Raw genomic sequence first — 16,151 nt, 5'->3', positions numbered from 1 at the left:
CCCTGGCCATGAAACCCCTCTTTCCTGCCTTGAGAACCCCTTGGGGAAACACAAGCGGTCCTGTTGCCATGAACTATCCCAGCGTTCACAATAAATCTCTGTTTTTTCTGAAATAATCAGCAAGACTTTTATGCACACCTTTACTTGAGAATTGAGTTAAGGTGTAGCACATAGAAGAATAAACGGATGCTGATTGATGAGTGTAATAAGATGATAGGGATGTTTAAGAGTCCCAATTTGAACATACGGGTTTTTGTTTTTTGAGATGGAGTCTGGCTCCCATCGTGCAGGCTGGAGCACGGTGACGCGACCTTGGCTCACTGCAACCTCCACCTCCCGGGTTCAAGCGATTCTCCTTCCTCAGCCTCCTGAGTAGCTGGGATTACAGGCGTGCACCACCACACCCAGCTAATTTTTGTATTTTTAGTAGAGATGGGGTTTCGCCATGTTGGCAGGTTGGTCTCGAACTCCTGACCTCAAGTGATCCAGCCGCCTAGGCCTCCTAAAGTGCTAGGATTAGAGGCATGAGCCACTGCGCCCGGCCTGCCACATATGCCTTTTTTAAAATGAAGTAGTAATAATGATTAACACACAAATAAAATAAAATTAATTTCTACTTTGCCATCAGTGGTCTCTGCCACCCCCAGGGCTGTCAGCAGGCCCTCTGCTCTTCTGGGCCTATGGTTGGGCTGCATTCCTTGGCCCACTGAGGTCTGTTGGTGGGTCCTAGGGGAGAGGCACTAGTTAGTGCTGGTAAATGCGTGCTGAGTGCAAGGGCACTGTCACCTCTCTCGCCATCCACAGGCAAGAGCCCTGCACTTCCTGCGTGAGACGACCCTGCCAGGGGCCTCCTTCCCTCCGCCCTGGGCCCTGCAGCTTTCGCTGGCTGTTGCTCAGTCAGCCTGGGAGAGATGACCTGGAGTGCCCAGGCAGCTCGCCACGGACATGTATCAAGAACAAGAAGCAAAGCCTGTGGTTGGGGCCACTGGGAGCTGGGGGTTTGGTGACCTGAGCTCACCCAGCCCATTCTGATTGATCTGTGGCCCTGACACCCTGCCAGCACTCACGCCCAGACCACCCAGCACGCTCACACACAGCCTCGCACCCCTGGCACCAGCTCCATGGAGCTGTCCCCTGCTCTGTAAGAAGAAACAGCCCAGCTCTGCCTCCCCAGCCTGGGAACTTCTCAAGGGAAGGTACAGAGAAGCAAAGTCTTAACAGGCAAAGGGGTCCCATTCAAAAAGAAGGTGGGGGTGGCCAGGAGACAGCAGCCTAACGTGTGAAATTGGAAACATCCACGTGAACTCATGACGTTTAATTATAGAAAGAAATCAAAATATGGGAGCAGTGGTTGCCTCTGGGGAGGGAATCAGATGGCAGGACCCTTCTTAACATGACTCTCACTTATTTTTAAAGCGAATGGAAATTAATACACATCATCAAAAATATTTTCTAGCTCTGTCATGAAGAGTGACCCAGGGAGTAGCACTTTCTTGCATTCAAAAACAGACACACACACACCACACACATATATATACATAGACATACACACCACACACCTACACACGCATATGCTCATATACACATACAGGCACATATGCACATGACACACACACACATGCACACATATATACATATACCATGCACAGAGATACATACACACACCTGACACATGCATCCTCATGCACACACACTGCACACACATACATGTATAGAGACACACACCACACACCTACACATGCATACACTCATATACACATACAGGCACATTTACACGTGACACACACGTTCGTGAGCACATACGCACACACCATACACATGTACACATACATGCACATGCAAATACACATACACGACACATGAATGCTCACACACACACACCACACACATACATATACAGATATACACACACACTTGTATACATGCACACTTACACATGACCCACTTATGCACACATACACACAGCATGCACACATACGCATATATGCAGATACATATGTATACACACGACACACGTGTGTGCACACATATACCACACACACATACACAACACACACACATGCATATACAGACATGCACACACATTTACACGTACGCAACACACACACATGCATATACAGACATGCACACACATTTACACGTACGCAACACACACACATGCATATACAGACATGCACACACATTTACACACACGTACACAACACACACACATGCATATACACACACAGACATGCACACACATTTACACACACGTACGCAACACACACACATGCATATACACACACAGACATGCACACACATTATTTACGATGGGCCTGGGACGGGCTGCATACCCAGGGGTTTCAGGGCAGTGCTCACTCTGGCCAAGTGCCACTGACTTGTTAACTGGTTCATTGAAATAATGCCAGTTGTCAAAAGTTGCAATGATACCGATACCGTTACTAGAAAGCATATAAATTGTAGTGGTAATGGAAAAGGTTAGAGCTCATCATACATGTATGTATGTATGTATGTATGTATATCGTTATCTTGGAAGGAGTGTAGGAGCTGTCGCTCTGGTCGCCGCACTGATGACCAGCTAGAAAGAGGTCCGGCAGGGAGGGGCGCGAAGATGCGGGACAGCCATCCGTCCTGAGATAGCCCTGAGACAGTGAGCCACCTGCACACACTCACCCTTCCCACCAGAGAAAGACCCTCGAACCAGCCAGTCTAGCACATGCTAACAAGATGTGCTTCCCTGGTCCTAGTGAAACAGGCCACAGAGGCATATCTTGTAAGCATGTCTACGTCCCACCAGCATATCATAAAAGGGGGACAAGCGAAAGTTACAGAGCACTTCGCTTCAGGGCATGGACACCAGGCTGCCAAAAAACACAAAGCTTCATGAAAAGCTGGAGCTTCCAACGTCCTACAGAAAGGACACAGCCTAACGCCTGAGCTCAGGTTCCAGTCACCTCGGGAGGAACAGCTGGGAGCACCGCCCCAAAGGAACCGTTGACACCCTGGGCCCTGTGTCCTCAGCCCTTAACTGGTCCCACCCTGAAGCGTTGTCTCTTTTCCTGGGGTCACCACAACCCTAGGAAGGCTCGGAACCCCTGAGAAGAGCTATGAGCACCGGTAAGAAGACGGGAGCAGGGTGAGGAGGGGAGGTGGGAATCAGGCTTCGGCATTGGGGTCAGTTCCAGAGAGCAGAGCGCTTCGTTGTGTAACCAATACAGCATTTGAGGCACACTTTGAGTGTTTGGGTGTTTGAAGCACTAGAGATAGTCTAACAGTTTAGACTTTAATTAAATATTTACAAGTGGGATCCAATAAAAATATTAAATCAGTGTTTCACTGGAGGAATTGCCAAAACTCAGGAGTTGTGTGTGAGACATAGAAGCAGTGTGTTATTGTTTGGAAAGGGTTGATGGTTTCATGTTTAACAGATTCATGAGCCTGATAAATAGGGTATCAACAGTGCACAGGCAGTAACGCGTGAGGCCAGCGGTGCCCTCACAGCCTGGCACCCAGCCTGGCTCCCAGAAAATGCTCAGGTGGGTTGAAGGCAGAGGGAGATGGCCATGGAGACGCTTCAGGTTTGCTGGCCAGAAGTGCTGGGATGACTCCATCTCTCTGACATAAGGACAGAAAGATCTGGAAGAGAGTGGCATTCTTTTCCCAAGGGCACATTCACCCCACTCCAGGCTAGATACCCCTACCTCCCCTGTACCCCACAGTGTTCAACTCGCCCAGAAGCCCAGAGAGCCCAGGAGAGGTGTGAACAGTGGAAGAAAGACCAGCACAGGTGCCTTGCCAGGCACACCCATGTCACTCAGCAGTGGGGCAGGGACATCGTTCAGGGAGTGGGACATATTAGCTGTACTCTGGGAGGCTGGGGACAAACAGCCCTACAGCACCCCACAAATCTCAAGCTCTAGGGTTCCCCTTGGTTCCACGGAGCATAAAGGCCAGCCAGAGAGCATGGCCTGCAGTGAGGGTGAGCGGAGGCTCTGGGAGGAGGCCAGTGAAAGGCAAGGAACGGCACCTGCAATCCACCAACTGAAACAGGGAGGCCTGAAGATCATGTTTTTAAAAAATTGTAGTGTATTATATAAATGTATAAATGACAAGGCTGGAAGGACACAGACCAAAATATTAGTGGCGGTTATTCCTCGCTGCTGGAATGGCCACTTTTATTCCTTTTCTTTTGGATTGTTCGTATGTAGAATTTCTTTTGCAATAAGAAAAAAAAATCAAAGTTACAAATTTTTTTTTTCGAGACAGGGTCTCACACCGTCCCCCAGGCTGGAGTGCAGTGGTGTGATCTCGGCTCATCGCAGCCTTGACTTCTGGGCTGAGGTGATTCTCCCACCGCAGCCTCCTGAGTAGCTGGGACTACAGGTGCACACCACCACGCCTGGCTAAATTTCTTTTATTTTTTGTAAAGGTAGGGTTTCACTGTGTTGCCCAGGCTGGTCTCAAACTTCTGAGCTCAAGGGATCTTTCCACCTCATCTTCCCAAAGTGCTGGGATTACAGGTGTGAGCCACTGTGCCCAACTAAAATATTCATTCTTCATTACTATAAAATTACTATGGAACCAAAGAGTGCACATCCTTGTCATGATTGGTCCCCTTTGAGACTCCCAGCATCCTGGCAGCAACACCAAAAAGGCACCATTGTCAGTTACCCAATTCCCAGAATCCAGAAACAACCCATTTATTCAAGTGGTAGGCAATGGCCTTGCTCCTCCAAGCCTGGACAGGAACCTCACTTTCCCCAGGAGGGTGGGACACACAGAGGGCCTTCTGCAGTGCTGTCTCTTCTAACTGCCCTAGACCAGGGGGACGAGGGGGCTGCTCCCATCCAGTCACTGCCCAGGTGAGCGCTGGCCCTTGAAGGCCTAAAGCACGGGTTCCTGGTCTCAGAAGAACCCCAAGGTACTGGCACACCTCGTATACCCAGCCTCCAAAACCCCCTCCTGGGGCCGAGTTTCTGAATGAGAGGGAGGCTGGATGCTGGGAGTACCCACCCTCTAATGAGCACGGCTGGCATCCTCTCCGGGGGTGGCAAGGGGCAGCAGCTTCTCTCAGCACTGGGGGCCGGCCCGGAAGCTGGGCCTCCAGTGACCTGTTTCTATGGAGAGGTGAGTTTTGGATCACTGCCATTCGGAAGCCCCCTCTCCCTCTGCCATTTACAAAGGACTAAGGGACAGGGCCCCAGATTCTCACCCGTCCCTCCTTCCACACAGGCGTCTGTCTCCTTCCCAACTGAGCACTTTCTGGAGACACTGGGTGAATTCTGGTGGCCAAATGCATCCTGCTGGATCTGCTGCCTGGACTTACGGCTGTCATCGAAATCCCCCTTGACACGCGTCCCCACATGCTCCTCAGCTCCTGACTTCTGAGTCCAGACACGTTGCCCAGAGGCGCCATCAGACCTGGGATTCACCAGCCCCCCACAGGCCTCTCCCCAGAGCCCCGGCCTGGCCAGTGGGACCAGAGCAGTCTCAGGCTGTACTGAGGACCCCGTCCCCACACATGGCTGGGCCAGCTCCACCAGCATTCCACCACCGTCCTCTTGCCATGTCCCTGATAATGCACACTTTTTTTTTTTTTGAGACAGAGTTTCACTCTTGTTGCCCAGGCTAGAGTGCAATGGCGCAATCTCAGCTCACCTCAACCTCTGCCTCCCGGGTTCAAGCAATTCTCCTGCCTCAGCCTCCTGAGTAGCTGGGATTACAAGCATGTGCCACCACGCCCAGCTAATTTTGTATGTTTAGTAGAGACGGGGTTTCTCTGTGTTGGCCAGGCTGGTCTTGAACCCCCAACCTCAGGTGATCCGCCCGCCTCGGCCTCCCAAAGTGCAGGGATTACAGGCATGAGCCACCATGCCTGGCTGATAATGGACACTCTTTAGCAGGATCAATGCACAGCAGGCCGCTGTGGCCAAGACCTGAGGTCCCACACCCATTCAGCTCCATCTGGGGTGTGTCACATCCTTCACTGCAACCCCCACCTCAGCCACTACGGTGCAGCTCTCAGATCCTCAGCTTCCTCATCTGTAAAACCAAGGAATGAAACGAAGGATCTGCACAGCAAGACTCTCAGGCGCCAGCACCTCTTCCCTAGATCCCCCTGCAGCTACGTCACCTCCCACAGCCCTCGAGTGTCTGCGCAGCAGCGGCTCCACTGTTCAATCTCATGCTTGACAACACGGAGGCCCGGAGAGCGAGGATCTGCTGCCGCTCAGCCGGGAGCCAGCTCAGAAACCTGTTTCTGCCGACTCGGATGGCAACTGCCGTTTTGGATCCTGCATTCATTCCTTCCAGGCTCTAGCGTGGCCCCCTCGTTGGTGTCATCTAGGAGCTGCCCAGTCCTGGTCTCACTCCCGTGAGTGCAGCAGGCTGGGCATGGCAGAATCTCCAGGAGGCACTTTTCTGCACACTCTGGAGAGCCTGCCTGGCCCCTGTCCTCCAAGCACACACCGGTCCCTACCCAGATCCTAAAAGGCTCACACCAGTCCCTACCCAGATCCTGAAAGGCTCACACCGGTCCCTACGCAGATCCTAAAAGGCTCACACCGGTCCCTACCCAGATCCTAAAAGGCTCACACCAGTCCCTACCCAGATCCTGAAAGGCTCACACCGGTCCCTACGCAGATCCTAAAAGGCTCACACCGGTCCCTACGCAGATCCTAAAAGGCTCACACCGGTCCCTACCCAGATCCTAAAAGGCTCACACTGGTCCCTACCCAGATCCTGAAACGCTCACACCGGTCCCCACGCAGATCCTAAAAGGCTCACACCAGTCCCTACCCAGATCCTAAAAGGCTCACACTGGTCCCTCCCCAGATCCTGAAATGCTCACACTGGTCCCTGCGCAGATCCTAAAAGGCTCACACTGGTCCCTACCCAGATCCTGAAACGCTCACACCAGTCCCTACCCAGATCCTAAAAGGCTCACACCAGTCCCTACCCAGATCCTGAAAGGCTCACACCGGTCCCTACCCAGATCCTAAAAGGCTCACACCAGTCCCTACCCAGATCCTGAAACGCTCACACTGGTCCCTGCGCAGATCCTAAAAGGCTCACACTGGTCCCCACGCAGATCCTAAAAGGCTCACACTGGTCCCTCCCCAGATCCTGAAACGCTCACACTGGTCCCTGCGCAGATCCTAAAAGGCTCACACCAGTCCCTCCCCAGATCCTGAAACGCTCACACCGGTCCCTGCGCAGATCCTAAAAGGCTCACACTGGTCCCCACGCAGATCCTAAAAGGCTCACACCAGTCCCTCCCCAGATCCTGAAACGCTCACACCGGTCCCTGCGCAGATCCTGAAACGCTCACACTGGTCCCTGCGCAGATCCTAAAAGGCTCACACTGGTCCCCACGCAGATCCTAAAAGGCTCACACCAGTCCCTCCCCAGATCCTGAAACGCTCACACCGGTCCCTGCGCAGATCCTAAAAGGCTCTGCGAGGTGGTTGTGGCTTCCACCACATGAGCACCAGGAGCTGACCTCTTCCCTTCCTCCGAAGTGGCCTCTAGGATGTGCTGTGTGCCCGGCGACATCTCTCCCACCGCCACTCAATCAATCCTCCATCTCCAAGTCCAGCCAAGGCAGCCCCGTCAACCCTGCCCTCAAGCAGCACAACTTCTACCCAGGTCTGGAGACAGAGGAGAAGGAGGGGAGGAAGAGGGTGGGGGCTGGGGGGAGCTTCAGCTGACAATGAGGTGGAAGGAACTAGAAAACATCTCTACCTCTGAAATAGCGGCATCAGGTCACAGAAGCCTCAAATCAAGTGCATCTGGAGAAGTGGAAGTGAATGAACTCTTTATCTGGACTTTCTTTATCAAAAAGGTTTAAGTTGGATCTAAGGCACGCTAGGTGTTTTTGCCCTCGGTGCAAGGTTTCTGCTCTGCAACGGAGCCGTGGAGCAGACAATGGCTGGAGCCCAGCCTGCCCATCACTGGGGCCTGCTGGGCGGGGGCCCAGGGCCTGCACAAGGCTGAGGCGATCTCAGGAATCAGGGCTGGACCCCTTCCAGCTACTGGTCTGCCCACCCCAGAGGCCCCTGTCCTTTGAGTTTCCCGTTATTGGTTTCCCTTTCATTCACTTTTACGTTTGGAGGTCGGACCTAAGAGAACAGAGACACACTGGGTAGTGTAATATGAAGCGGGGCAGCTGGGGTCAGGGTCAGAAAATGGGGCTCGCACTCCCTCCAGCACCTCCTGGCTGGGTGACCCACAGCCACCTCCTCTCTCCTGGACTGTGGCTCCTCCACGCCCTGCCTCCTTGGTTGATGAACCAATGGCTGTGCCACACACTTCCAGGTTCCCTCACAATGGAGGCCATGGGGGCCTCAAGACCAAAGACCCCAAGTCCCCTGAGTTCAAGGAGGGGCAGCCAGGAATTGGGCCTCTGCTGGGCCCTGGAAACCCCAAAAGCCAAAGGCCCAGGCCTTTGCCCCAAACCTCTCCCTCGAGGCCACACTGAGGACTAAAGGAATTGCCAGAGCTCAGCCTCAAGGGGCTGCTCCTCAATGTGGTGATGAGGGTGGGATTTGGAAATACAGGCCCAGGTTCAAATCCTGCCTCTGCCAATTGCCAACTGCCAGACCCAGGGCACGTTTCTGCGCCTCTTAGATCCTTGTTTCCTCAATGACAGAGATGGAAAATAATCAGGGATGACAGCCTGGAACAGCATAGACAGATCCCCACTGCGGAGAGCAGGCATCAGGGAAGACGCTGCAGCCCCCACCCTGGCTGCTGAAGTACAGTTCGGGTGCATACGGCCTCCAGGTCTTTCCTGTCAATGTTCTTGGGGACTATCCACGGCCCCCCACCACCCCCACCCTCCTGACCCTGGCATGCTGAGGGCCAGTGTAACGTCTTTCATGCTGTCTACTTCTGTTCAAGTCAGGGAGTAGACCCTGAACCTCAGGCTTGGCCTTGAAAATTCTCTTCAGCTGCACACAGCTGTCCCCGGCACAGGGACAGGGGCAGGGACAGGAACCAGCAGCGAGGGGCCTGGCATTCCCCAAGTGACAAGGCCCTACAGAGGAACTCCCATCGCTCAAGGCAGGGCACTTGCCCCTCTCAGTTCTCAGGGAGGGATCGCATCCAAGTGAGGGGCTGGGTTGGGAGGACTTACTTGCTAAAGGGAGACAGGCAGGTGGACACTGGATGGGGGAACGAACTTGAGGGTCTGGGTGCAGAGGCTTCCTTGTCACTTCAGAAAATGTGACGCTCCTCATTGCAGCCCCTCTCCCAAAAACCAGTCCTCCCCAGTCATCACTAACTCCCAGGCAATGACGGGGAAGGGGGGCCAGGGGGACCCTTGGGCAAAGCTGGGGGCTGGACCCTGTTTCTCCTACAGCAGAGAAAGAACTCGGTCAACCATGGTGGCTAGAAGCTGGGGGCTTTGGAAAAAAAGGTCTGCTGTTTGCCAAAATGTAACAGCTCCTCTCCCTCACTGAAGCCCAGGAGAGCAGTGAGCAGTGGCAGCCTCTCCAGCCCATTCCTTAGGGCACCTGCCCCCATGCAACCCGCGGGCAGGAGCAGTTCCCTCGCCCGCCGCCAGGGGGCGCCCCGCTCCGAGCCGCCGGACCCCATCCTCCCGCCGGCTTGGCCTGGCCCCGCCGCGACAGGGGACCCGCCCGCCGAGCAATGGCTGCCCCTGGGCTCCTGGGCCCTCTGAGAAGAGTTTGTGGGCTTGATGAGTTTACTTTACCAAGTATTCCCAAGTATGATGCTATGTGGGGAGAAAGGAACCCTTGTGGCGGGCGTGGACTAATGTAAATACAGACACCCCAGGCGGGCAGGCAGAGGCCCAAACGAGCGGGCCTGGCTTCCTTCTCCCAGCGTTCCAGGCGGCATCTTGTATTTCTTGTGCAATAGAAAATTTTTAAAAATGTAACTTGGCTTTTTTGCATGTACTACAGGCTCATGGATAGTCTGTTCTCTGTGTGCACGCACATGTATGTGTGTGCTCGTGCGTGTTTGTGTGTATGTGCATGTATGTGTGTGTGTGTTCGTGTCTGTGCGTGTGTGTGTATGTGTGTGTCTGTATGTGTGTGTGTGTGTTCGTGTCTGTGATGTGTGTATGTGTGTGTGTGTTCGTGTCTGTGCTGTGTGTTTGTATGTGTGTGTGTTCGTGTCTGTGCATGTGTGTGTATGTGTGTGTGTGTGTCTGTATGTGTGTTGTATGTGTGTGTTCGTGTCTGGCGTGTGTGTGTTATGTGTGTGTGTATGTGTTGTGTATGTGTGTGTGTGTTCTGTATGTGTGTGTTTGTCTGTGCATGTGTGTGTATATGTGTGTCTGTATGTGTGTGTTGTTGTGTTCGTGCTGTGCATGTGTGTTTGTTTGTGTGTGTGTTCGTGTCTGTGCATGTGTGTTTGTATGTGTGTTTTGTTGTGATGTGTGTGTTTGTGTGTCTGTGTATGTGTGTTTGTATGTGTGTGTGTTCGTGTCTGGGCGTGTGTGTGTGTATATGTGTGTCTGTGTATGTGTATGTGTGTATGTATGTGTGTGTGTTCGTGTCTGTGCATGTGTGTGTGTGTTTGTGTCTGTGCATGTGTGTGTATATGTGTGTCTGTATGTGTGTGTATGTATGTGTGTGTTCGTGCCTGTGCATGTGTGTTTGTATGTGTGTGTGTTCGTGTCTGTGCATGTGTGTTTGTATTGTGTTGTGTTGTGATGTGTGTGTGTATGTGTTGTGTTGTGTTGTGTTGTGTGTGTGTGTGTGTGTTTGTGTCTGTGCATGTGGTGTATATGTGTGTCTGTATGTGTGTGTGTATGTATGTGTGTGTGTTCGTGCCTGTGCATGTGTGTTTGTATGTGTGTGTGTGTGTTCGTGTCTGTGCATGTGTGTTTGTATGTGTGTGTTTGTGTCTGTGCATGTGTGTGTGTATATGTGTGTCTGTGTATGTGTGTGTGTATGTATGTGTGTGTGTGTGTGTGTTCGTGTCTGTGCATGTGAGTGTATATGTGTGTCTGTGTACGTGTATGTGTGTATGTATGTGTGTTTGTGTGTGTGTGTTTGTGTGTGTGTGTGTGTGTGCGTGCGCAGGAACACATGCTTTAATGTCTCCGGTGTCTGGACCCATGGCCAGGTGCAGGCCTGGTGGCAGAGTAGGGCTCTGTGTCCACACTAGGGAATTTGGGGGGTCTGTGGGCCAGGGGTACATTGGGAGTAGGGGAAAGAGTAGAGAAGGGTCTGGAAATCCAGAGAACATTTTTCCTGAGAGAGTCTCTTGACAAAAGCAGCTTCTACAACTACAATGGTCCCACAGCTCTCACAGCTGGGACCTACTAACCCTTGTACTGTTCTCAGCAAAACTCCTCAGAACTCAGCCACCAAAGGCAAGTCTGCAGTTTACACTTGTGTCAGCCACACAGAAACTGTATTCCACCAAGAACAGCCTGCCCCAATACAAATAGGGCAGGGGATGGCAAAAGGTTCTGTCCCAAGGCCCCTAAACTGCAGCCACAGAGGGGAGACCATCCACAGAGGAAGCTCTGGGCTCCCGGGGTGGCTCTCAGGACCCCCCACTGCTAGGCTCCAGGGTGAGGCTCTGCCTGGCTCCCCTCATTCCAGAACCACAACTCACAAGCCAAGAAACACAAAACCAAAAGCCACATGAACAGTCACAGATAGTGAGGGAGGCAGGCCAGGCCCCAGGACAGCCTGGGGCACTCCATCAAACTGAGTGACCCTGTGGACTCCAGTTAACCCTGAGCTTGCCCCTTTCCCCAGCATGGTGAAAAAGGCAGAAATGGAGGGGCCTCCCACATGGCTTGGTGGCCCAGCTCACTATTGGGCCTGTGGAGGACCTGTCCAGCGGCTGTTAGGAAGAGAAGAAGGTACTGGAAGGGCCTGATCAAGGCTGTCTGTGCAGCTGGATCGTGGCTGGGGCAGAGTGGGAGGAAAGCCAGGAGAGTGCTGTGTCTGATTATGTTCTCCAAAGACGGCCACAACAGTACCTCCCATCCTGTCACCCCTCCCATCAAGAAATGGAGTCTGTGGCCCTTCCCCCATGAAGTGGAGTCTGTGGCCCTTCCCCTTGTATATGGGGGAGCTCGTGACTTGCTTGTTACAAATAGAATGTGGTGGAAATGATGCAGCATAACTGCCAAAGCTCAGTGGGAAAGGCAATGAAACAGACACTCACCTCTGGAGCCCTGAGCCTGTAGTCAAGAAGTCTGACTGTGATGAGGCCGCCATGCTCTGAGGAAGCCCAAGCCACATGCAGAAGCTGTTGTGGCCAACGGCCTGGGCTGAGGTCCCCCCAACAGCCAGCATCATGGGGGGGAAACATGAGAGATGACGTCTTCAGATGGTTCCAGCTGTTGGGTCCCTCTCAGCGGTGGAGTTTTTGCAGTGGAGGCCTCAGACTTTACAGGATGGAAGCAAGTCAGCCCTCCTGTGCTCTGTCCAACTTCCAGACCTGCAGAACCAGGAGTATGGGAAGATGGCTGTGGTATGCTGCTAAGTTTTGGGGTGCTTTGTTAGAAAACAGCAGTAACTGGAACAGATGGCCCAGGGAGAGATTCAGAAAACTGTGCCAAGAAACCTTCTGCCCTTTTCACTTTCACGGATGCTCCTGGGACCCGGGAGGCCACAGGTCTTTTGAAGAGCTGTCCCCTCTTTAGCAGGTAATGACTCAGGCTCAGGGGACGTGGGAGCTGCCTCTGGCGGGGCAGCCCCCTCCACCTGGGGTACAGGGAACCAAAGTTTGCAGCTTGTGCCAGGCAGACCTGGCCTCTTCTTCTCAGGCCTGAGGAAGGTGCTGCTGGCCAAGACTGACTGTCCATGCTGGCTGAGCTCTGGGGTGGGTTGGCCAGGCCTGCTGGTGTTTCCAGGCCTGATGGATGAACAGGGCCTCCAGAGTCATGGGTGACTACAGCACCGGCTCCTTGTCAGGCCCAAACGAAAACCACTGCTGCTGTGGCCTAGTGACCTTAGAGAGGAGACACACCTTGCCTTTGCCACTTGATTCCGGCCTGGGCTCTGCACTCCTCTCCATCGGCTACTCTGACTCATCGGGAGTGGACAAAGGGACAGAAGTTTCCAGGAAGAGGGAAAGAGACTGCAGGCAGGTCCTGTGGCTGTGGAAGTGGGTCTGGGGAGCCTCGACTAGGCACCCCGTTCCAGAGGCCCACATGGCCGGCAGCAGCCAGGCCATAGGCAGTCAGCAGCTGCCATCATTGTCTATCAGACTGTTTCCAAGGAAGAGTCCCCAGGAAGCTGCAACACAGACGCCTTTATTCTCCCTGCTGAGATGCCACTGAGATGCCAGCCAGGGACTAAAGGGCAGGAGAGAGGCCCCCGAGGTATGGGTTTGCCTCCCAGAATGTGCAGCCGGAAGTGACCTTGACCTTCTCCCATCCCCGTTGTGCACACGGGAAACAAAGGCCCGGGGAAGCGGCCGATCCAAAATGTGTCGTTGCCAGGGCGACCCGGCCACAGCGCTTGCAAGCCTGGGAAAAAGTTGTTGTTCCTCAAGGTGGGGGATGCTTGTCTTGTTTTGATTTTTCAAAAGCCTGAACCAAACCAGCTTTTTAACATGCGGCTCCAGGACACGGTGCTACTTGCAGACAGCCTGAGGAGCAGATGCAGGCAGAGCCGAAGGTGTTCAGACACCCTTGCCGATTCCAAAACATCCCTGCTCGGCTCCTGCCTCACTTCTCGGCAGACAGCCCTGTCCTGTCTGTACCTGAGACCCAAGGGTCAGGCCGGCCCCTGTCCATTTCCCTCAATCAGCAACTTGGGTGTAGGAATGAAGTTAAAAGATCCGAGTTCACTGTCCGCAATATGATGCAGTTGCCCTATTTTCTCTTCCCTGAAAAGTTAGGAAACTTTGACATGAAGGAAGTCGTTCGTCCTGATTTCTCATTGTCACACAAGTTTAACCACTGTCACATCAGACCAAAACACAGCGCTGATCCAGCTGTGTGTGGCGTGACTCCAGACTTCTTGGTGAGGAATGGAGATCCTTATGGCAGAATTCAAGCTTCCCTTGTTGCAAGAGAAAGCAAATTCCCCCTCCGGAGAGGCCTTCTCAGCATCGGCCCCAGCTGCAGGCTCTGTCCATTTAACTCCTAAGCATCTCACTTGGGCGTCGGGTGAGACGACAGGGACCACAGCCATCTCCTAACTCCCCAGTCTCCATTGTGGGGCCCAGGCCTAGGTGGCTCCCAGGTCCTAATTCAGCTTCACGGGGCTGCGGTGCCCTCCTCAAGCCCCGCTGCTTCACCCAGCCTGACTAGCACGGCCTCCAATCCCCCTGTGCTTGCCCCTTCCCTCAGGCACCTCCAATCTGAAGGACGGTGGGGCAGCTCGCCAGTGTGCACCTGCAGGAGGACTCGGTGAGAGGAGGGAGACAGGGCAGCCAGGCACTGCTGTGCTGTGTCCACCCTGCCTACTGGACAGGCCGAGGGCAGGCCATGGGGACCCATGCTCAGGTTTTTGGAAGAGAGAGATCATTCAGAGGGGACGAGCCGTTCCCATCAGCCATTCTGCATCGGCGCCCGAGAGGTAGTGGCTCTTGCATGTGGAGGAGCACACATGAGAACTCCCTGGAGCACTCCCAACTGTGGGTCACAGCAGCTGCAGAGATCCTTAGGAGGCAGGGGTGTGCAGAGCTGGCGGGGGACCTTTGGGATCCATGACTGTCGCTGTGACTGGGCCCCGCTTCCAGGCTGTGTCCGACAAGGCCAGGAGAACAGCCTCCACCTCAAGCCTACACCGTGCACGCTGGCCCCAGGGGGTTTCTGTGTGGAACACCAGCTGAGTACACGAGGATGAAGTGGCACAAACTGCAAGATAGAACAGCGGGGAATAATACAAATTAAATAAGCCATGAGGTGAGATCACATCAAGATGACTGGTGAGTGCAAGCTTTGGCTCCATGACCCTGCCCCTAAGTTCTTAAAAAATGCAGAAAAGGTGTTTAAGAAAATAAATTCCTGGCAGTGCTGGGGAAAGGTGGTTGTGGCAGATTGCATTTTCCAAGATGGCTACAACAAGACCTTCCATCCCAAATGGCTTTTCTACCACGGGGCTCAGACGTTCCTCCTCTCCAGAGTTGGGGCCTCTCCTTCCTCTCCTGGAACCCTGGTGGGCCAGTGACTACACAAAAGTGATGCCACGTGACTAGCTGGGTCAGAAGGCCGATTCCATTTCTGCCTGGCCCTCTGAGCAAGCTTATTATTGACACCCAGACCCCATGCTGTGAGGAAGCCCAAGCCACATGGAGTGACACAGGTAGGTGTTCCGTCTGATGCCCGGATAAGCAGTGCCCAACCGGTCTGGCTGCAGCCCCATAAGAGGAGGGCGTCAGAACAGGACCTGCCAGCCAAACCCATCAACTCTCAGGAGCCATAAGAAGTGAGAATAAAATGGTTGTCTTAAGCCATTACCTTTAAGAGTGATTCCTTACTCAGCGACAGATAACCAGAACAGGATACTCTCAGTGGGCCAGAAGTTACGAAGCAGCTGGGATTAGTGAGAATGAGGAAACCATAGCTCCAAATTCTGGAAATGGTGGCTGCTTCCCGTTCCGTGGGAGCAGGTACAAGGGAGAGAACAGGGCTGCAAGTGACTGTTAGGTGCTAAGGGCCTGCATCCAGAAGACCACCCACTGGCCCAGCCTACCTGGTGACGCAGTCTTGCCTCTAACCTGCAATTGCTGAGGGTAAATAGATAAATCACTCACAGATGCGTCAACAGGAAACCTCCCCTTCTAAGATGAGCACTTAATGAAGACACTACAAACAGCTGAGGAAAACCCACAGCGAGAGACAGTCACCAAACTCAACAGCTAAACCACCTAAAGGAAGTGAGTTCTTATTACAAAGAAATGGAGATTTTAAAAGAAGTATATTGGCCAGGCACAGCAGCTCACACCTGTAATCCCAGCACTTTGGGAGGCCGAGGTGGGTAGATCACTTGAGGCTAGGAATTCGAGACCAGCCTGGCCAACATGGTGAAACCCCGTCTCTACTAAAAATACAAAAAAGAATTAGCCGGGCATGGTGGGGACACCTGTAATCCTAGCTACTTGGAAGGCTGAGGCATGAGAATCACTTGAACCTGGGATGTGGTGGTTGCAGTGAGCTGAGATTGCACCACAGCACTCCAGCCTAGGCAACAGAGTGAGACCCT

At 53.3% G+C, this 16,151-nt stretch overlaps 1 protein-coding gene across 3 annotated transcripts in view; it reads right to left on the bottom strand.

Annotated features, from left to right (window-relative positions):
• LOC100602507 (chondroitin sulfate synthase 1) overlaps positions 1-16,151 on the bottom strand; it is a 205,758-nt gene that overhangs the window by 36,778 nt on the left and 152,829 nt on the right. For all 3 annotated transcript variants that reach the window (XM_030815097.1, XM_030815098.1, XM_030815099.1), the window contains exon 3: positions 12,157-14,803. In XM_030815097.1, coding sequence (XP_030670957.1) covers positions 14,495-14,803 — 309 coding nt within the window. In that variant the 3' untranslated portion in view covers positions 12,157-14,494. The remainder of the gene's footprint in view (positions 1-12,156; positions 14,804-16,151) is intronic.

Source organism: Nomascus leucogenys, chromosome 6 (genome assembly GCF_006542625.1).
Source record: "Nomascus leucogenys isolate Asia chromosome 6, Asia_NLE_v1, whole genome shotgun sequence".
Classification (NCBI taxonomy): Eukaryota; Metazoa; Chordata; class Mammalia; order Primates; family Hylobatidae; genus Nomascus; species Nomascus leucogenys.
Note: the sequence above shows the minus strand (reverse complement) of the source record. Positions and strands in the feature narration are given on the sequence as shown.